General features: G+C 48.6%; 1 protein-coding gene across 10 annotated transcripts in view; it reads right to left on the reverse strand.

Annotated features, from left to right (window-relative positions):
- Positions 1 to 21,952, reverse strand: part of SNAP91 (synaptosome associated protein 91) — a 797,825-nt gene that overhangs the window by 349,147 nt on the left and 426,726 nt on the right. For 8 of the 10 annotated variants that reach the window (XM_078648145.1, XM_078648146.1, XM_078648144.1 and 5 more), the window contains exon 11: positions 11,361 to 11,435. The exons of the other annotated variants lie outside the window; for them this stretch is intronic. In XM_078648145.1, coding sequence (XP_078504271.1) covers positions 11,361 to 11,435 — 75 coding nt within the window. The remainder of the gene's footprint in view (positions 1 to 11,360; positions 11,436 to 21,952) is intronic. 10 annotated transcript variants of the gene reach the window in all.

Here is a 21,952-nt window from a genome sequence, read left to right on the forward strand (position 1 = left end):
TGAAGCGCATCCCTGTGTCTGGAAGAAAGCTTGGAAATGATGTATTAAAGAAGAACTGCCCAAACCTGAAAGTGCAAAGAGAGACTCCTCGTCTGCCTGATCTGTGTTAATTTGTGAACCTGCTTTGACCACAGAGTGCACAGTGAACTGCTATGTGGTCAGAGCTTGTGTCTGCCTCACAGTTAGCTTTCTTTAGGTGAAGGGACATCACCTTGTGTCTGATCTGTAGAGATCTATTTCCCTGCCCTGAAGTGCTTGGGTGCTGACCCAAGCCAGAGAAGGAAAGGAGAGTGTAAACTTTTCAGGAGGTCATGATCAAGAAGGCGAGCAGAAGCAGATACCTTGGAGCTGAGGGTCCATCTATCCGGAAAGATTTGAGGGACAGCGACTGGCATGCTCCTGGATTGATTCTTTGCCTGAAGGAGATTTACCATGGTACTGCCAAATTGTGTCATAGCAGATTCTGACGATTTGACTCAGCAAGTGGCCTATGAGGTGGCACTGTCCATACGTTATCCCAAGCCGACTGTGCTGCTGTGTCTCTGAACATTTGTGCAAAAGTTGACCATGCCGCTGCAAGCCAAGAAGTGTGGCTGAAGCGCTATGCACTACTGTGACAACTGATTGAACCACTAAAGACAGAGCCACTGTCCCATCATGAGTGGTGTTGGAGCTGCATCATCTCCTTGAGAAGTGCTTTCAGTAGCTCCTTGATCCTCGACCCTGTATAACTCACCCTTCACTTGGAAGAGGGCCTGCAGATGACAGGAGACAACCACCAACATTAGAGTCTGCCAGATGCCATCCAGAATCCAAGCAGCAGTCTCCATAGCTGCTGCATCTATAGACAGGATCAGAGTCCCATGCACTTGCAGCTGGTGCGTCTTCCTCCAGGTGGAGAGGGAGGGACCTGGCATGAGCGGAGTTCCTTGACTACAACCAGTGAGATAAAAGTACTCGCACTTGAAATATATCTCTGTAAAATGGAGCACACAAACTCTGAATAAGAGGTAGCACTGCACCTGTGCCTGAAATTTGCTGTACAATATCATACACCTCAACGTGGAACAGAAATTGGGTAACTCCTTTCACCCTGGTTACAGTGGCCTATGTGAGTGGATTTGTGTACCTGCATATTGCAGTGTTTAGTATTTGATTTCGGAGTGTAGTAAAGTGCTATTTTTTTATAAAGATAAACGCTGGGTTGGATAATTAGTTATTGCACAGCTGGGTGTTATTGAGTCCGGAGGTTGATACCCCACACATGACCCTCCTGAGAAGCCTGTGACTGCTCACCATTGCTTTCAGAGAGTCAAGTGCAGAAGGGCTTTTACTGGACCCAGTTTGCACAGTCATAGTAGGATAGATCCTGAGACCGAGGCAATCATCTCCACCCCCTGCCTCCCCACAAACTAGAGTCTGATACGACCACCCCCCAGAACTACTGACTTTAAATAGGAGGGAGAGCCTTCTCCTACCTGACCCCAAACTGGGCAATGTTCTTATACTCAATGTTTGATAAGAAACATATTACTTTAAATTTCGCCAGTGCTTGCAAATGTGCTTATTCTAATAAGTCATTCTGTATGTACATCTGGCTCTAATGCTAGAACACTCATTGCTGTGTAGCGGTTTGCATTTTATAAATACTCATAATTTTCTTGAACAGCACGCACACCACTATAGGAAACTGACTTTTTCATATTTTATTTCTTATGCCAGTTTATGTTGTTATTGCAACTACACAAACTTTAACAGTTGGAATGACATTGGGCATCCACAATTCGGGTCAGAGCCTTTGTGTACCTGAACCAAGCACACTCAGCCATAGTCTTAAAGTGTGCACCACTCAGGTACTTGTATTGCACATCATAGCCCTGTCTTCACTCCCTAATTTCTATTCAACACATGCATGTTGCACAGAGGTCCTTCTTTGTTCTTCCAAATACCAGTGGGTATTTACAATATTCTCTTACCAGTGGGTATTTACAATATTCTCTTATCAATTCCAGGTGCCTTTTGGAGTGATGTTGGCCATGTGTGGTTCCTCAAGATGGTGGGTCACTTCCAATAATCATTTCTCACCCTTTGACCCTGCTCGCAGGCAGGTCGCTCCCCACGCTGCTGCACGGCCAGACTGGCTTGCCTTCTGCTCTGCTGCTGTATCACGGTACCGCTTGTTGTGGTATTTGTCACTACTGCTGTGATCACTGTTGTGTTGGTTACTGTCTGCGCCCTGCATTTTTTCCTTGTTTCTCACTACTGCTGTGATTACGGTTGTGTTGGTTTTCTGTCTGAGCACTGCCTAAATTCCTTGTTGCTCTTGCCCCCTGCCTATTCTACTTGTTTTTTTTCCCTGTGCCCTGTTTTTACGTGCTTGGCCCCCCCGCCGTACTCCACCCGTCCCTGCGGTCCCGCCCCCCCCGCAATCCCATTTGCCTCCCCGCTCCCGCCTCCCAACTGCTCCTCCCTCCCATATCCCCTCTTATGGAGGAAGCGTCTGGGCCCGTCCGCTGAGCGGCCTCCATCATAACATTTGTAAAGTGCACTACTCAACCGTGAGGGTCTCAAGGCGCTGAGGGGAGGGGTGCTGCTACTGCTCAAATAGCCAGGTCTTGAGTAACCTACTGAAGGCGAGTAGGTCCTGAGTCTGCCGTAGGAGGATGGGGAGGGGGTTCCAGGTTTTGGCGGCGAGGTGGGAGAACGATCTGCTGCCGGTGTTCGCCCTTCGGATGTGGGGGGACGGTGGCAAGGGTGAGGTCGGCGGAGCGAAGCTGGCAGTTAGGCGAGTCGCCTGTTGAGGTATGTCGGTCCGGTGTTGTGGAGTGCTTTGTGTGCATGGGTGAGGAGCTTGAAGGTGATCCTCTTGTTGACGGGAAGCCAGTGCAGGTCTTTTAGGTGGGGTGTGATGTGGCTGTGGCGAGGGATGTCGAGGATCAAGCGTGCAGAGGCGTTCTGTTTGCGTTGTAGTCGTTTCAGGAGTTTGGCCGAGGCGCCTGCGTAGAGGGCATTACCGTAGTCTAGCCTGCTGCTGACGGAGGCCTGGGTGACCATTCTTCTTGTTTCAGTGGGGATCCACCTGTAGATCTTGCGGAGCATGCGGAGGGTGTTGAAGCAGGAGGACGAGACGGTGTTGACTTGCTTAGTCATGGAGAGTGTTGAGTCGAGGATGAACCCTAGATTGTGTGCGTGGTCGGTGGGTGTTGGTGCTGCTCCCAGTGTGGTCGGCGACCAGGAGTCGACCCACGCCGAGGGAGTGGAGCCGAGGATGAGGACTTCCGTCTTGTCCGAGTTCAGCTTCAGGCAGCCTATCTTCATCCACTCTGTGACTGCTTTCATTCCTTCATGAAGGTTGGTTTTAGTGGCGAGGGGGTCCTTGGGGAGGGAGAGGGTCAGCTGGGTGTCATCAGCGTAGGAGATGATGTTGAGGTTGTGCAGTCTGGCGACGTGAGCGAGTGGTGCCATGTAGATGTTGAACAGTGTCGGGCTGAGGGATGATCCTTGGGGTACGCCGCAGATGCTCTCAGTGGCTTCGGATTGGAAAGGGGGGAGGTGGACACTCTGGGTTCTGCCAGAGAGGAAGGAGGTGGACCAGTCCATTGCTTTATCTCGGATCCCAGCACTGTGGAGGCATGTGCATAGGGTGCGGTGGCAAACAGTGTTGAAGGCGGCTGACAGGTCCAGGAGGATGAGGGCCGCGGTTTCGTCATTGTCCAGTAGGATTCTGATGTCATCAGTGGCAGCGATGAGGGTAGTTTTGGTGCTGTGGTTGCTGTGGAACCCAGACTGGGACGGATCCAGGATGCTGTTCTCCTTGAGGTAGTGGGTCAGTTGTCTGTCGACGGTCTTCTCGATGACCTTCGCTGGGAACAGGAGCAGGGAGATGGGTCGGAAGTTCTCGAGGTCCTTGGGATCCGCCTTAGGTTTTTGAGTAAGGCGTTGATCTCGGCATGCTTCCAGCTTTCCGGGGAAGGTCGAGGTCTCGAAGAAGATGTTGATGGCCGGAGATGGGGTGTGATGGTGGAGCTGGCTTTGTTGAAGATGTAGTGTGAGCATGGGTCTGACGGAGAGCTAGAGTGGATGGTGTTCATGATTTTGATGGTGTCGTCGTCATTCATGTTGGTCCAGGTGAGAGGGGGAATCGGGGGGGGGGGGATCGGTGAGGATGGTGGTCGTGAGGTCGGAGGTCTCGGTTATTTTCGGGACGGGCAGGGTGTTGAAGCGGTCATGGATGTCTGCGATCTTGTGATTGAAGAAGGTGGCGAGGGTGTCACAGAGGTCTTGCAAAGGTGGGATGTCGTTGGTGTTGGAGCTGGGGTTGGAGAGCTCCTTCATGATGTTAAAGAGCTCTTTGCTGTTGTGTATGTTGTTGTCTAGGCGGTCTTTGAAGGAGGCCCTTTTGGCAGATCTGATGAGGTGATGGTGTCTGCGGATGGCATTCTTGTGTGCTGCGTAGCTGTCTGGTGTCTGTTCTCGGTGCCATTTCTTCTCTAGTTTTCTGCAGGTTTGCTTGGATGCCTGAAGGTCCGTGGTGAACCAACTGGCTTTCTTGTTGGTGTGTCTGTTGGTGGGTTTCTTGAGCGGGGCGAGGGTGTTGGCGCAGTCGCCGAAACACTGTCTTAGGTTGCGGGCGGCGTTGTCGGGGTCAGTGGGGTTGACGGGTGGACTTCAGGCGAGGGTGGTGTTTAGATGGTCTTCGGTGGCTTTGCTCCAGCATCGGCGAGGGATCTGTTGAGTGCGGAGGTGCGTGGTTGGTTTCCAGAAGGTGAAGTGGATGCAGCGATAGTCGGTCCAGTGCAGTTCAGTGGTGTGGCTGAAGGGGACGTGGGAGCTTGTGGAGAAGATGGGGTCAAGTGTGTGGCCGGCAGAGTGGGTGGGTGTTGTGACGAGCTGTCCGAGTCCGAGTTTGGAAAGATTGTCAATCAAAGTGGTGGAGTTGGTGTTGTTGCTGTTCTCGAGGTGGAAGTTCATGTCCCCGAGGATGATGCAGTCTGTGGAGGTGAGGGTGTGCGTGCTGACGAAGTCGGCGATGGTGTTGCTGAACTGTGGCCGTGGTCCGGATCAGTGTGGATCTGAAGGTGCAAGTGTTCAGCGGTGCTGAGGGTGTCATCGGTGCTGGTCGAGACTCTGAGGGTGTTCCTGTGGACGATGGCGATTCCTCCTCCTGTTCCGTTGGTGCGGTCCCTGTGGGTGATCTTGTAGCCATCAGGGCTGGCTATGGTGATGTTGGGTGCCGAGGAGGGGTTCAACCAGGTCTCCGTCAGGAAGGCGATGTCTGGGGAGGTGGAGTAGAGTTGGTCCCAGAGTTCAATGGAGTGTTTTCTGGCGCAGCGGGTGTTGAGTAGAATGCATCTGAGGTGGTTGCATTCTTTCTTGGTGGGTGGTTTGGTGGCTTGGAGGCTGATGAAGCTGCAGCTCCGGCAGGAGAAGGGTCCTTGGGTTCGCTTCGGGTGGCCAGGAAGCAGGTGTGTGATGGTCCAGTGTTGAGTGCGTGGAAGGTGCTGGCATCGTAGCGGAGACTGTCATTGTGGCATTTGCAGGGCCAGGGGTTCTGCGCTGGGCATGGTCCAGGCGCGGACAGGTGCAGACGGGCTTGCCTTAGGTATGGCGCGGCGCGCAGTGGCCACTATAAGAAGGGGAGGTGGGAGGGAGGAGCAGCTGGGAGCGGACAAATGAGCGAGCGGGGGCGGGGCCGCAGCAGCAGGGAAAACGGGAGGGAGGAACGTGAAGGATACAGAAGGCAAAAGGGCAGAGGGCACAGTAATAGTACGAGAGGGAAAGGAGGAATAAAACGATAAAGTCGATAAAAACAAATATAACCAAATTACAACACAACTCCAATTACAGTACAAAAGAGCAGAACCTACGTCCTACCATCGGCCACCAGGGATGAGGCGCAAGTGGTAGCCTGCGGGTAGTGGAGGGCCTCGAACTCCGTCAGCATGGGCAGCAGGGACAGCAGGGGCTCAGGACACAGGCACACAGGTGGTGCTGTGAGGCGTGGGGAGCGACCTGGCAGTAAAAGGAGGAAACATGTCTCCTATACAGGAAATTTATTTAACCTTTCTGCAATCTCAAATAAAACTCCTGATTAATTTATACTGACAGGCTCACTGAAGATCAGGGGCATCTAATTTCAAGAATCTAAAGGCAGAAATATCATGTCACAGTTTCAGTGAAGATGTCGCTCAGACAATTTTCGGTAAAAGGTATCAGAAATTAGTTAATATAGTTAATGCAAGGAATCATTTTCACTACTTTACCTCTGCAGAAATGCACAGAACAAAGTCATCCTACCGTCTAACCTTATGTGCAGTATCACGTAGTCAGTGATCGAGCAAGAAGAAATGGCCTTTGCAAGACCTAAATTGCAGATGTGTACAAAATGGAAAGACTTTAGGTAATTATTGAAGGTACCCATTAGTATGCTCAGAAATCTGTATCAGTAGCAGCTTTTCAGGTGCACTCCTGGTAAAGTCACTTGTCTATTTTTGTGGAGGCTTCGTAAGTGTTGGGTCATATGTTCGTGGTGCGGTGTTCCAAGCATGAGCCTGGTTGCGGAGTTTTGGATGGTTTGGAGCTTGCGTATGAGAGTTTTTTTTATTCCAGCGTAGAGGGCATTGCCGTAGTCCAATCTTCTGGTAATAAGTGCATGGGTGACGGTCTTTCTGCAGTCGGGGGGGATCCATCTGAAAGTCTTACGGAGGATCCGGAGGCGGTTGAAACTGGTGGAGGCAACGGGGTTGATCTGGCGGTTCATGGAGAGGGAGGAGTCGAGGATGATGCAGAGGTTCCGAGCGTGGTCAGTCGGGATGGGCGGACTCCGGAGGGCAGTTGGCCACCAGGTGTTGTCCCAGGCGGAAGTGCAGGGCCCGAGGACGAGGACCTCGGTCTTTTCTGAGTTGAGCTTCAAACAACTGTCCTTCATCCATGCTGCTGCGTTTCTCATTCCTTCTTGGAAGCGGAGTCTGGTGATTTCTGGGTTCTTGGTGAGGGAGAGGATGAGTTGAGTGTCGTCGGCATAGGATACGATGCTATGCCCGTGGTGTCGGACGATGGCAGCCATGTAGACATTGAAGAGCGTCGGGCTCAGTGAAGATCCTTGGGGTACTCCGCAGATGATGTCAGTGGGGTTGGAGAGGAAGGGTGGGGGGAGGGGGAGTCTGATCCTCTGGGATCTGCCGGAGAGGAAGGATTGGATCCAGTCGAGGGCGGATCCCTGTATTCCTGCGTTGTGGAGTCTAGCGGCTAGTGTGCGATGTGAGACGGTGTCGAAAGCTGTGGAGAGGTCTAGGAGGATGAGGGCCGCGGTGCGTCCCTGGTCTAGCAGCATGCGGAGGTCGTCGGTGGCTGTGAGGAGGGTGGTCTCGGTGCTGTGGTTGCTGCGGTAGCCAGACTGGGAGGAGTCTAGAATGCAGTTTTGTTCGATGATAGTGGTCAGCTGGGCGTTCACGAGTCTTTCTTGGACTTTGGCTGCAGAGATGGGCCGGTAGTTCTTCAGGTTGGCTGGTTCCTTGAGGAGGGGTTTCATCTCTGCACGCTTCCAGTTGTCGGGGCAAATGCCGGTTGTGAGCAAGGAGTTGATTGTTCGTCCTAGTTCGGGTGCGAGGCTGCGGCCACCCTGTGGAAGATGTGAAGGGGGCAGGGGGTCAGCTGGGGCTCCTGAGCGTGTCTTCTTCATGGTTGAGGAGATGAGCTCGATGGAGGTGGAGGCCCAGGAGGTGATGGTTGGCTTCTCTGCGACTAGGTATGTAAATTAGGGTTTTGGGAAATTATTAGGTTACATACAAAAGAAAGGAAAATGAGGTGTGAATATGGGGTTGTCTTTCTGTACAGAAAATATAATGGGGAGATGAAAGGAGACAATGACCTCAAACGATGAGGGAAAAATGTGGGATTAAAATTAAGCATTAATCTGATGGTAATGACAACAATTAAAAAGATATCAACCACAAGATTTGTCTTTAAATAATAACGTTCCTTTAATTAACACAAGGAACACATGCTGCATTGTGGACTAATCCTAGGCTGCACCATGCTGGTCTTGGGGCTTGATAGACTTTGCCTCGTTTCATAATGCTGTTGCCTCTTGTTTTGACCATAGTGTGACACAGCATCCCTGATGGGCTTTCTGGCTTGGCCAACCCTGGTTTCCTAATGGGCCTGTAACTGGTGTTTAATTTAGTTCTTCTTGTCAGTGTTGTGGATCTTTCAAGATGGATATAGATACCTCTTGAGCCGGGAGGCTGTGTGTGGGTCCCCTCTCATGGGTGCTTCTTACTGGCCATGGAACTGGGATGTCAATGCTTTGTGTGTGGCAGTAGAGGTTCTTTTCTGGAGGGCTGGTAAATGCCGCTCTTTATTTCTAGGGTGTGGGCAGGCTTCTCTCTCCCCATGTGCTTTCTGTTGGACTTGTGGGTTAGTACCAGGTCTACCTGTTTCGTGGCATATTGTTTAGCTTGGATGCACCCCTGCCTCTCTGATGGTGTAGTATGGTACTGGTCCATAGGCTTAGCAAACCTTTCCTTTGCTTCATGCTGGGCTTGGTCCCCAAAGTGTACCTACTCTGTGTGGTGCTTAAGGAAAGAACACCACCAATCCCCACCACCCCCATTTATGCCTGGGGCACAGGCTTTCCCATGTTCTCCCAGTTAGTCTTTGGACTGGTGAAATGTATTAGTTGTCTACCTGGATCATGTCGATTTTCCTCAGTGCTGAGCTTGGCAGTGACTGGGTTGTGCTACTTCTATTGCTTGGTATGCCCTTTCCTGGTGGGATTAGGGCTGAGATTATGGTTGCACTAATTGACTGGGAGCAGACTAGACTCTCTCCCTCCAGGGCTGGGGTTTTGTAGGACGGGTACCATGATGTTGTTTCTGTCCATTTTGTCAAATCTTTCATTCCTCGTTTTGACTTCAGGGTTTGAAAAGGACTCTTACATGTGGTCTGCTAGGCTTGGCATACACTTCTCTATTGATATTGCTGGGTGGCCAAGTGCTTGTGGCATGGGTTTGCGTCGACTGTGATGTTTCCATAATTGTCTGAATCTTCCAATAGGGTTGCTTATTTCAAGATGATCATGCTCTTTTCTTGTTGTGGCATGCAGGCTGATGGGGTTTCATGTTGGAACTGGGATTTCACAAAGGTGTGTGATGCACTTTTGTCCTGTAGGGAGTGTTTTCCTTGCCCTGTGGTAGGCCGGCTAGCCCTGGGTTTCCCTGGTCCTGGATGTCTGTCGAGTCTTGTTACTTGGGGATATGGACTGCCCTAGGAATGCTTGCACTAAATACTGAACCCTTTCTTGTTGGGCCCATTAGCTGCCTAATTCATAATTTTGGTGTGGGTTCTAATGGTGGACTCCTCTGTGTTCCTTGGTGGGCATGCTGCTTAATCTGTCATAGATGTAAATTACCTACTATAGCCAGTGACGTAGTCCGATATTTTTGGGCCCTAATACAAAAAAGTTAAAATGTCCCTCCATCCCATTGTTTGGTCAAAATAGAGAAACTTCATTTTGATCTATTGGGTCCTTAAGACCTAGGGCCTGGTGACTTGACCGGCTGCATTATTGATCGCTATAGCCCCTGACAGTTGTATACCTTATAGGGAAAGGTGTGGCGCAGCGGCAAGGGTGGCTGACTCCGGAGCACAGGGCTCACAGTTCGATTACCGGCAGCAACTCAGCATGATGTGTCTCTAGGCAATAGCTCACTTAACCTCCCAGATGGCCCCAAGTGACTTTAGACCCTATAGGGTGAGCAGTTTGCACTTTACAAATCCCGAATTTCTTTGGGATTTGTGCTCCCTCTGCCCTGTTCTACTTTGGTATGCGGTCTGGTCAGGCATTTTGCCTGTGCTCCCAGATAGGCAGAGAGCAGGAGCTAAACCTGCATGTGGCTGCTGATTTTTGGTTCCCTGGTTCTAGTTATATTGTGTTTCCCTTCTATGAGGCTCATTTTTTGGCAATCATACTCTTACTTGGCCTCATCCATGTTGTAGTGCTGCTTTGCCCTAGAGTCTTCTTCCTGTCTTTTTCCTCGGGTGTGCCCAATAATCTGGGCTGTGTATTCCACTTATTTATATTGAGCACTGTTCTGCTACCTTGTGGGTAATTTGTGTTCCTTCTTCTGGCTTTTCCTTTGTTTTGACTTTGCGGCCTAGCTCAGGTTGGTGTGCTTTTTTCCCCATTTTGGGTGTAGTGTGGTGCCCGTTTGTGTCTCTCTCCCTGTGCTCCACAGGCGGCTTGGGCTTTAGTATTACTTTGTTTTGGGATCCTCAGTTACATGTCTCTGGTTACCTCCTGGAGCTTTTACCCCTGAACCCCAAACCCTAACACACTGCCCCCACCTTCTGGTGGTCTTTCTCCTCCCTGTAATATAGATTTGCCTGTTTGGTGTGTGCTTGCTCTACCAGGGTTGGAGGGGCATTCAAGGCTTCAGTCCCTTCAGTTCATATGGGTGTCCTATTTTAGTCACCTCCTGTTTTGAACTGGTGGTGCTTTCTGTTTTTTGAGCCTTTAGTGCTTGTCAGATAGCTTTGGTCCTAGCGCTACTGGCTGAGTTATCTTTCTAAGTTTCATCCTGCATGCCTGGACTTTATGCTTTCTAGATAGCTGCCTTGGAAGTCGACTGATGAGGGTTGAACGCACTATAGAAGAGCCTCATAATATGAAGAGTGGAATGAGGAAGAAATAAGGAACGAATTGAAAATGTTATTACTCTGCTTTTTTATCCTCATCTTAGTATTTGGATCCCTTGCATCCAGCCTAAACAGTTCCAAAACTTCATCACAGTTTGTACAGCTGATTTGCCATTTGACTCAAGAGTTTTCAAAGTAGTTTTTCCTTTACAGGCAACAAAGACGGGGTGTTTCTTTTCTTGGTAGGCAGCAGAGTACCAGTTTCCAGGGTGTGGACTCACCTCATGATTATATATGGATAGGAATGAAGAACATTGCAGAGCCTGCATATTTACAGGATTGTTTTTCCAACCAAAGCAAGCAAAACACACTTTTCCACCTTTTTGCAAATATTATCCTTAGTTCGATCGCACATCTATGAGTTTTGAGCAAAGCGTACCTTTGTGGTGCAAATCATTAAACGTTTTTGAAACAGGAAAGCTGAATATATGTTATGCAAAGTATTACATTGTGAAAACAGGTCACACCAGAGGATTTTAACTTGGGAAGCAACAAACAATGAAAGGAAGTGTTGGCACTCAACTAGGACAATCTAAAGCAAACAACTAAACTAAAGGAATACTTAACTTTAAACTTGAAGCAGACATTAAATACTATCCAGTCATAGTTTTAATGTCAAATTGTGGTTTGGATCAAAGGACTCACATACAACACACTCTCACCCTAAAAAGTTGGTTCTGCTGAAGTCCTGAGACTCTGCTGCTTCATTCATTTCTGTTTGGCCCGACTCCTCCTCTCTGTGTGCGGAATTAAATGTACAGTGCTGTACCATTAGTGCTTTGAAGAAAGTCAACAATACTAAGCATTCTAAACCCCGAACTAAACTAGAATCACGCACAAACGTACAAATTAAAGCAAAAGAAATGTAAAAACACTAAAAACACATGTATTTAAAAGGCGATTGCACAGGAAGCGAAGAAAGGTGCTTAAAAACTACAAAACACCACCAGCCAATGAAGACAAATGATCATATTCACGTACTACCCGTTTTAAAGGAATCATTAATGCATGCTGATTCTCTATTAGCAAGATGGACATTTTTTTTTTGTTTTAAAAAAAAAAATGTTTTCAATGCTTTTCATTTAAGACAATGAAAACATGGAAGATGGCACAAAAGCATCATAAGGAGGTGCAGTTATTTCTGGCAAAGTACTAAAATGTACAGACAGAGACTTTAGGGTTAAAATTGCAGTGGGGAAGCCTAGAAACAATTTAATTCCGAGATGAAAGGTTGTCAAAGAGCAATAAAGGTTACTAAATGATTGTAAACAACAAATTGAATAGTGTGTGAAAATATGTACATTTTGATCTTGAAAAATGTGTTAAAGTGTAATTTGTAGTCATAGAAAAACACAAAACAGGTAACAAACGCTGTTAAAACAGACATCAGAAAAAATGTTCTATGACAGGCAAGCGTCATCAACTATTTTGCAAAGCTTCCTGAATAATATTAAATGCTGTTAAATATTTTAATTTCTTTTGCTTGCTCATGTTTAGATTAACCATTCATTTTTGTGGGCACATGATAGAGGAGCGCAATATAGTAATATCCTAACTGTAATGCCAGGAATGCAACAACTTTCAACAAGCAACACAAATATTTTACTAATATCCTTGCACTATCTGCACTATACACTTATGTTGGGGGTACTTTATTCCTTATATTAGAGAATGATATAGAATAACAAAAAAAATGCGAATGTGTAAAAATGTAGAAAAATCGCGTATTTTTTGTCAACATTATATAACCACATCCAACTATTTGAATGATCTAAGGAGGTTTGTGATGGAGTTAGTTGGCAATGAGGGTTAATTTCAATGTCATAGAGCCATTAGGCAGAAAGCACATCTTCATTTGTATTCATCTATTTTCTTCATCTTTGAAGCACAAGAAGATGCAGAGAGTCAAACAGAACACAATGAGGAAGAGCCTGTCAAATTAAGCTTAGTGGGACACCGATAAATTCAACTCAGAGGGAGCATCTAAAATGCATGTGGTAAAAACCACAGAACCATTCCAAGATGACAAATTGGAATATGGGGTTTGCTGGGTTATACACCAGTACATTGCACTAGTTTTGGACTTCAAAAGGATGCTCTGCAGCATCAGTGATAGAAGATATCATACCAGTATTAGAGATCTTTTTCTATTTTCAAGGTTGGATTTGCCTAGGCACATAAGTCAACACCAAGGCTGTTGATGCTTTCTGAAAACTGCAGAGCTAGACGACACTGAAAGTACAAAAAGTGCCTTGAACCAGAGGTAACAGAAGTAAGGCTCAGCCAACTGAAAGGTAGACTTATTTGAGATTAATGCTTGCCAATTTGCCATGGTGGTCTGCAGCCTTGCTTAGCTAGACAAAAGCCAAAGCAAAATTGCATCACTAGAAGGTAACAGGCTTGCTAAAGACTCATGTAGACTGTCCCTGCTAGTGACTCAGCACTACATACTAGATCTACTCACTTGTACATTGGCCAGACAGTCCAATTGCACCTGGGCTCATAGTTCAGTGGACAACAGGAGACCCTTGGGTTGTGCAGCATCATATGGGCCTGAATGCACTGAACTCTGGATAATTTGTACTATCAAATTATTGTGTATGCTTCAAGAATTATGGTTCTGGGGTAACCCTAACCATAAACATGTCTCTTGTAAACTCAATTGTTAAACTATGGGAGAGAGACGGACCACTATTTCCACAAAGCAATACAATCCGTTCTCCTGAAAGGTAAACTGGTTTTTCTGTGAGGAATACCTGACCCACCCTTTATGGACTAGCTCAGGGAGGAAAGCTTTTCATGGAGAAGTGCATATGGTGCACGTGTAAAAACATTTCAGAAACAATTTAACATTCCTAATCCCAAAATAAGTTAGTGAGTAAGAGAAGTATTTAATGAGAAAGATGGCATGGCACAAAAATGAGGAAAATGGGATTTAGAGGATTATTAATCTTTAAAAAATAGAAATGGTTCCTTAAGAAGCAATGGTAGTTCATGGGTACAGTAGATCAGTACCTAGGCACTCTTCATGCCTAACCTGTAATGAAGCAGAGTCTGGTATAAATTGGAGGTTAATCCCAGTCAAATAAAGTTTACCTCAACAAATGCCTTGAGCCAAAAATCTTAATTTGACCAAGACTGGGAGCTGTAACCAGGAAAGGCTTCACCTGATCAGTTACACATTTTTTGTGCTCACATCATAATTTCAAACTTTGTGATCAAAAACTCACAGCATGACAGATCACTAAACTGGAGCAATCAAGACTAATAGTGATCAAAGTAATTGAGTTAGCATTCGGATTCTGCAAGGGCCGAATGTGGAAATATTTGAGTGAGTCGAGCTATAGGCTCCGTACAAGGGCACAATGTTTGGAAGCACCTCCACTCATACAGTAAAATAGGAAATTTCTTCGCCCAATGTCAATAATTAATGGACAAATTAGAGCCAAACTTGGGTTTCAACACTGTATTACAAAATATTGGTTTGCTTCAAGAGGGACACTGTTGATTAGGCATATCGATTTAACACCTTGCTCATGCCAACTGCAAAGATCTTGGAATCTTTTATTGCTATTCAGCTCTGCAGCCTTCCAGAATCAAATGACATCTTAAATGATTCCCAAACTAGTGTTGGTCCTAGTGCATGAACTTGCCACACTGGCAGGACTCCATGGAAGCAGACTCCTCTAACATCAATGTCCTTTTATTGGTTGATCCGTCAGTGGCATTTGACATAGTGGACCACATAACCCCATACTGACCATCTTCAAAAGAATGGGCTCAGGGGCACAATGGTTCAGTCGTTCATGTCATTTCTGACAGGTAGAAATAAGAAGATCAATTTTGATGTATCCCAATCAGGAACCTTGCAAACTCTCACTGGTGTTCCGCAAGGCCCTGCACTTTCACCTTATTTTTTTTATGTATACAAGCGACCTCTAGGTGCGCTAGTTTGTACGTATGGCCTGAATTTATATTCCTATTGTGATGACACAAAACTGCTTCTTATACTAAACAGCAGCTCTTCTAATGATGTCACCAGTTGAATGGAGTCTTGGGGGAAGTCGACCAGAGAGAGGTCTGCCCCTTGGGAGTTTCTGGGGAATGGAGCTGTTCAAAGTCTGCTTCGGTTATTTATTTCCTAGAACCAGACACTATTTTATTGGTAACACAGCTGCTGGTAGTGAGTATGAGGATTGTTTTGTTGGGGTAGCGAAGATTTTTGGTTGAGGTTCGAGTGATTTAAAAGGGGTGGATCACAGCAGCACAATGGCCATGGAAGGTTGGAACAGAGGCTAGTGGCGGGTTCCAGAATGGGCACCGACAAACACCCCTTGGTTAATTGCCATCGGTAGGGCAGTCCGGTAACTTCTCAGGACAGGGTCAGCCACAACAGGGACACAGGTTCAAGGGCCTGCACAGAGGCACAGGGACCTGGGTGAAAAGCTCTTATGCCCATTAAGTTGGAGCATCTGAAGTTTTGGCCGGCACTCTACAATAACAAGGAAGATGCAATGTTATTGAGGTAAAGTTCACAGGGAATTTTAGGCAAGGGTACCAGGGCCCAAATGTGGGCAGATAGAGGAGTAATCTCAAATCTGCTTGCGCCCTGGTGGTACGAGATAAACTGTTAAAAGTAATACAGAAGGGGAGGATGGCCAGCCCCTTTGACAATTGGCCCATGACACACTTAATTATATATCCCATCGGAGTGGTTCGGAATAAGAAAAGGGTCAATTTAGACTTATTCAACACTTGTTGTGGCCAGAGAGCACAGTGCTTATTGATTTCATACCGGAGGACCAGGCTTAAGTCAAGTACTCCTCCGTGGAAATAGTACTGTCCATAGTAGAAGAGTAAAGGGTCAAGTCGGCCTTCCGTCTACTGCCAGTGCCTCCATATGACTTTCAACTGTTAGGAATTCAGTTTGATGGACAATGGAATGTGGATAAAGCTCTCTCTATGGTGTGTTCGATGTCATGTGCGCTCTTTGAGCGTTTCAGTACTTTTCTTCAATAGGCGTTTTCATGGTGCACGAGGCACACTCATGTGGTACATTATCTGATGATTTATTTTTTGTGAGAAATCCCTGTTCAGAGGAATGCCATCGGATGCTGTCTTTTTTTTCAGGACATCATGGATGACCTGCGGGTAACCTTTGGCGCCGGAGAAGACTGTCATACCCAGTATGGTCCTGTCATTCTTTGGAATTGAAATGTACTCTGTGGTGAAGGAGGCTCACTTACCAGCGCAGAAAAAAATTACAATGAGATTGCTGCTGGATGACATGTTGGAAAAGAAGAACGTTCTGGTTAAGGAAGCACAAGTGCTGTTGGGGCATGTAAGTTTTGTGTGTAGGGTGATGAGACGGGGAGGAAATTTTGCAGCTGATTGAGGATGTCTTGGTGTTCAAGAGATCTGGGCTAAATCAACAGTTCTATTGCTCACCAAGCCACCCCAGTTAAGATCTAGCCATATGCAAATCAATCTTGACGCTGCTCCTCATGGGAACTGTCCGGAAGGAACTGCCAAGCCAGGTCAACCTTGGACCAGTAAGAAGCATCCTGTGTGAGCAAAAGAACAATGAATTTAACCCAGATCTCTTGACGGGGGGTGAATGTTTGATTTGTTCTGCATTCCGTTGATCATTTGGGTGCTATTTGGTTTCACGCCCTAAGTGCGCCAGGTATCCTCAGATCTGGGATCCCGGGCTCACTGTGCCACTTGATTTAAGCTAGCCAGGCTGACGAGGGGTGATACCCTGAAGCCGGTCCCAGTATACTGGTTTCTGGTCCAGGGAGGACCTGGCTTGGCAGTTCGGGCAGTCAAGACTGATTTGCATAAGGTTGGGTCTAAACTGGAGTGGCATGGTGAGCAAAAGAACAATGGATCTAAACCAGAAGTCTAGACTGGAGGTGAATGTTTGATTTGTTCTGCATTCCATAGATCATTTGTGTGTCTTTTGTCCAGTATTGAAGCAGTGCACCAGAGGAGAAATCGCAGTCTCTTGAGTTAGATAACTTCCCAAGGTTACCAGATAAGCTCCTCAAAAGCTGCATTTATTTAGGCGTGCAGATATGCCATGTTGTTGTGCCTTTTTGTCATTTATTTTAGATGGGTACCAGACCGGACTGGTCACTCTGCCACGCTGGCATTTACTCAGTAGACAGCAGGCTAAGTGCACAGCTTTCAAAGTTAATGGGCAGCCATGAACCCACAATACCGAACGCTGCACCAGAGTTTGGGCTTGTTTTTGGTCTACAGCCGGATCTGATGGCTACTAAATAGGAGGATTTTTTTTACTGCTAAGAATGTTGCAAAGAGCACAGTGGATATGTTTAAATGCGTATTTCTAGGCGGAACGCCATAACACCTTTCACTGATTAACGGACATGCATCTGGAATCAATGAGCTGGTACCGTTCAAGCACCGAAGGCAAGCCGCCATTTAACGCTTTCTATAAATGCAGACACCTGCGCCAGAGTAGGAAGACGGACAGAACCTGGCGAAAAGTCTTTGTTCCAGAAATTAAGATAAAAACTAGCAGGTTCAGAATTTCACAGCTACGCCTCAAATGTCAAGGGAAACAGTGGCGTCACTGGGGTTGGTGTCACCCGGTGCGGGTAACCCATGGTGTCACCCCCTCACGACTTACCGCATACACCACCTCTGTCGGAAATGTACGGCGCTAGGTACTGTCTTACTCCCTCTAGGACCCTCTCTCGGTCTAGCTCCCTCTAGCTCCCTCTCTCTGTCTTACTCCCTCTAGCTCCCTCTGTCTCTCTGTCTTACTCCCTCTAGCTCCCTCTCTCTGTCTTGCTCCCTCTAGCTCCCTCTCTCCCTCTCTTACTCCTTCTAGCTCCCTCTCTCTCTGTCTTACTCCCTCTTGCTCCCTCTCTCTCTGTCTTACTCCCTCTAGCTCCCTCTCTCTGTCTTACTCTCTCTAGCTCCCACTCTCTCTCTTACTCCCTCTAGCTCCAGCTCTCTCTCTTACTCCCTCTAGCTCCCTCTCTCTCTTTTACTCCCTCTAGCTCCGTCTCTCTCTGTCTTACTCCCTCTAGCTCCATCTCTGTCTAGCTCCCTCTCTCTGTCTTACTCCCTCTAGCTCCCTCTGTCTCCCTCTCTCTCTGTCTTACTCCCTCTAGCTCCCTCTCTCTCTGCCTTACTCCCTCTAGCTCCCTCTCTCTCTCTGTCTTACTCCCTCTAGCTCCCTCTCTCTGTCTTGCTCCCTCTAGCTCCCTCTCTCCCTCTCTTACTCCTTCTAGCTCCCTCTCTCTCGGTCTTATTCCCTCTTGCTCCCTCTCTCTCTGTCTTACTCCCTCTAGCTCCCTCTCTGTCTTACTCTCTCTAGCTCCCACTCTCTCTCTTACTCCCTCTAGCTCCAGCTCTCTCTCTTACTCCCTCTAGCTCCCTCTCTCTCTTTTACTCCCTCTAGCTCCGTCTCTCTCTGTCTTACTCCCTCTAGCTCCCTCTCTCTGTCTTACTCCCTCTAGCTTCCTCTCTCTCTGTTTTACTCCCTCTAGCCCCTCTCTCTTACTCCCTCTAGCCCCCTCTCTCTTACTCCCTCTAGCTCCCTCTCTCTCTCTTACTCCCTCTAGCTCTCTCTCTCTCTCTGTCTCTGTCTTACTCCCTCTAGCTCTCTCTCACTCTGTCTTGCTCCCTCTAGCTCCCTCTCTCTCTTACTCCCTCTAGCTCCCTCTCTCTGTCAAGAGCCCTCTAGCTCACTCTCTCTCTGTCTTACTCCCTCTCTCTGTCTAGCTCCCTCTCTCTCTCTCTGTCTTACTCCCTCTAGCTCCATCTCTCTGTCTAGCTCCCTCTAGCTCCCTCTCTCTCTCTTACTCCCTCTAGCTCCCTCTCCCTCTGTCTTGCTCCCTCTCTCTCTATCTTAATCCCTCTAGCTCCCTCTCTCTGTCTAGCTCCCTCTCTCCCTGTCTTACTCCCTCTGTCTCCCTCTCGGTCTTACTCCCTCTAGCTCCCTCTCTCTCTGTCTTACTCCCTATAGCTCCCTCTCTCTCTTACTCCCTCTAGCTCCCTCTCTCTTACTCCCTCTAGCTCCCTCTCTGTCTTGCTCCCTCTAGCTCCCTCTCTATCTGTCTTGCTCCGCCTAGCTCTCTCTCTCTCTCTCTCTGTCTGTCTTACTCCCTCTAGCTCCCTCTAGCTCCCTCTCTCTCCGGCGTGGTCCCTCTATCTCCCTCTCTCTGTCTAGCTCCCTCTCTCTCCATATTTCTCCCTCTAGCTCCCTCTCTCTGTCTAGCTCCCTCTCTCGCTGTCTTACTCTCTCTATCTCCCTCTCTCTCTGTCTTACTCCCTCTAGCTCCCTCTCTCTGTCTAGCTCCCTCTCTCTTGCTCCCTCTGTCTCAGTGGCGTCACTGGGGTTGGTGTCACCCGGTGCGGGTAACCCATGGTGTCACCCCCTCACGACTTACCGCATACACCACCTCTGTCGGAAATGTACGGCGCTAGGTACTGTCTTACTCCCTCTAGGACCCTCTCTCTGTCTAGCTCCCTCTAGCTCACTCTCTCTGTCTTACTCCCTCTAGCTCCATCTCTCTGTCTAGCTCCCTCTAGCTCCCTCTCTCTCTCTTACTCCCTCTAGCTCCCTCTCCCTCTGTCTTGCTCCCTCTCTCTCTATCTTAATCCCTCTAGCTCCCTCTCTCTGTCTAGCTCCCTCTCTCCCTGTCTTACTCCCTCTGTCTCCCTCTCTGTCTTACTCCCTCTAGCTCCCTCTCTCTCTGTCTTACTCCCTATAGCTCCCTCTCTCTCTTACTCCCTCTAGCTCCCTCTCTCTTACTCCCTCTAGCTCCCTCTCTGTCTTGCTCCCTCTAGCTCCCTCTCTATCTGTCTTGCTCCGCCTAGCTCTCTCTCTCTCTCTCTCTGTCTTACTCCCTCTAGCTCCCTCTAGCTCCCTCTCTCTCCGGCGTGGTCCCTCTATCTCCCTCTCTCTGTCTAGCTCCCTCTCTCTCCATATTTCTCCCTCTAGCTCCCTCTCTCTGTCTAGCTCCCTCTCTCGCTGTCTTACTCTCTCTATCTCCCTCTCTCTCTGTCTTACTCCCTCTAGCTCCCTCTCTCTGTCTAGCTCCCTCTCTCTTGCTCCCTCTGTCTCAGTGGCGTCACTGGGGTTGGTGTCACCCGGTGCGGGTAACCCATGGTGTCACCCCCTCACGACTTACCGCATACACCACCTCTGTCGGAAATGTACGGCGCTAGGTACTGTCTTACTCCCTCTAGGACCCTCTCTCTGTCTAGCTCCCTCTAGCTCACTCTCTCTGTCTTACTCCCTCTAGCTCCCTCTCTCTCTGCCTTACTCCCTCTAGCTCCCTCTCTCTCTGCCTTACTCCCTCTAGCTCCCTCTCTCTCTCTGTCTTACTCCCTCTAGCTCCCTCTCTCTGTCTTGCTCCCTCTAGCTCCCTCTCTCCCTCTCTTACTCCTTCTAGCTCCCTCTCTCTCTGTCTTACTCCCTCTTGCTCCCTCTCTCTGTCTTACTCCCTCTAGCTCCCTCTCTCTGTCTTACTCTCTCTAGCTCCCACTCTCTCTCTTACTCCCTCTAGCTCCAGCTCTCTCTTACTCCCTCTAGCTCCCTCTCTCTCTTTTACTCCCTCTAGCTCCGTCTCTCTCTGTCTTACTCCCTCTAGCTCCCTCTCTCTGTCTAGCTCCCTCTCTCTGTCTTACTCCCTCTAGCTCCCTCTGTCTCCCTCTCTCTCTGTCTTACTCCCTCTAGCTCCCTCTCTCTCTGCCTTACTCCCTCTAGCTCCCTCTCTCTCTCTTACTCCCTCTAGCCCCCTCTCTCTGTCTTGCTCCCTCTAGCTCCCTCTCTCCCTCTCTTACTCCTTCTAGCTCCCTCTCTCGGTCTTACTCCCTCTTGCTCCCTCTCTCTCTGTCTTACTCCCTCTAGCTCCCTCTCTCTGTCTTACTCTCTCTAGCTCCCGCTCTCTCTCTTACTCCCTCTAGCTCCAGCTCTCTCTCTTACTCCCTCTAGCTCCCTCTCTCTCTTTTACTCCCTCTAGCTCCGTCTCTCTCTGTCTTACTCCCTCTAGCTCCCTCTCTCTGTCTTACTCCCTCTAGCTTCCTCTCTCTCTGTTTTACTCCCTCTAGCCCCTCTCTCTTACTCCCTCTAGCCCCCTCTCTCTTACTCCCTCTAGCTCCCTCTCTCTCTCTTACTCCCTCTAGCTCTCTCTCTCTCTGTCTTACTCCCTCTAGCTCCCTCTCTCTCTGTCTTACTCCCTCTAGCTCCCTCTCTCTGTCAAGAGCCCTCTAGCTCACTCTCTCTCTGTCTTACTCCCTCTCTTTGTCTAGCGCCCTCTCTTTCTGTCTTACTCCCTCTAGCTCCATCTCTCTGTCTAGCTCCCTCTAGCTCCCTCTCTCTCTCTTACTTCCTCTAGCTCCCTCTCCCTCTGTCTTGCTCCCTCTCTCTCTATCTTAATCCCTCTAGCTCCCTCTCTCTGTCTAGCTCCCTCTCTCCCTGTCTTACTCCCTCCGTCTCCCTCTCTGTCTTACTCCCTCTAGCTCCCTCTCTCTCTGTCTTACTCCCTATAGCTCCCTCTCTCTCTGTCTTACTCCCTCTAGCTCCCTCTCGCTTACTCCCTCTAGCTCCCTCTCTGTCTTGCTCCCTCTAGCTCCCTCTCTATCTGTCTTGCTCCGCCTAGCTCTCTCTCTCTCTCTGTCTTACTCCCTCTAGCTCCCTCTAGCTCCCTCTCTCTCCGGCTTGGTCCCTCTAGCTCCCTCTCTCTGTCTAGCTCCCTCTCTCTCTATCTTTCTCCCTCTAGCTCCCTCTCTCTGTCTAGCTCCCTCTCTCGCTGTCTTACTCTCTCTATCTCCCTCTCTCTCTGTCTTACTCCCTCTAGCTCCCTCTCTCTGTCTAGCTCCCTCTCTCTTGCTCCCTCTGTCTCCCTCTCTCTCGGTCTTACTCCCTCTAGCTCCCCCCTCTCTAACTGTCTTACTCCCTCTAGCTCCCTCTCTCTCTGTCGTACTCCCTCTAGCTCCTCTCTGTCTTCCTCCCTCTAGCTCCCTCTCTCTCTCTTACTCCCTCTAGCTCCCTCTCTCTCTGTCTTACTCCCTTTAGCTCCCTCTCTCTCTATCTTACTCCCTCTAGCTTGCTCTCTCTGTCTAGCTCCCTCTCTCTCTGTCTTGCTCCCTCTAGCTCCCTCTGACTCCCTCTCTCTCGTCTTACTCCCTCTAGCTCCCTCTCTCTGTCTAGCTCCCTCTAGCTCCCTCTCTCTCTGTCTTACTCCCTCTAGCTCCCTCTCTCTGTCTAGCT

The sequence above is a fragment of the Lissotriton helveticus genome, chromosome 6 (genome assembly GCF_964261635.1).
Source record: "Lissotriton helveticus chromosome 6, aLisHel1.1, whole genome shotgun sequence".
In the NCBI taxonomy this organism is placed as follows: Eukaryota; Metazoa; Chordata; class Amphibia; order Caudata; family Salamandridae; genus Lissotriton; species Lissotriton helveticus.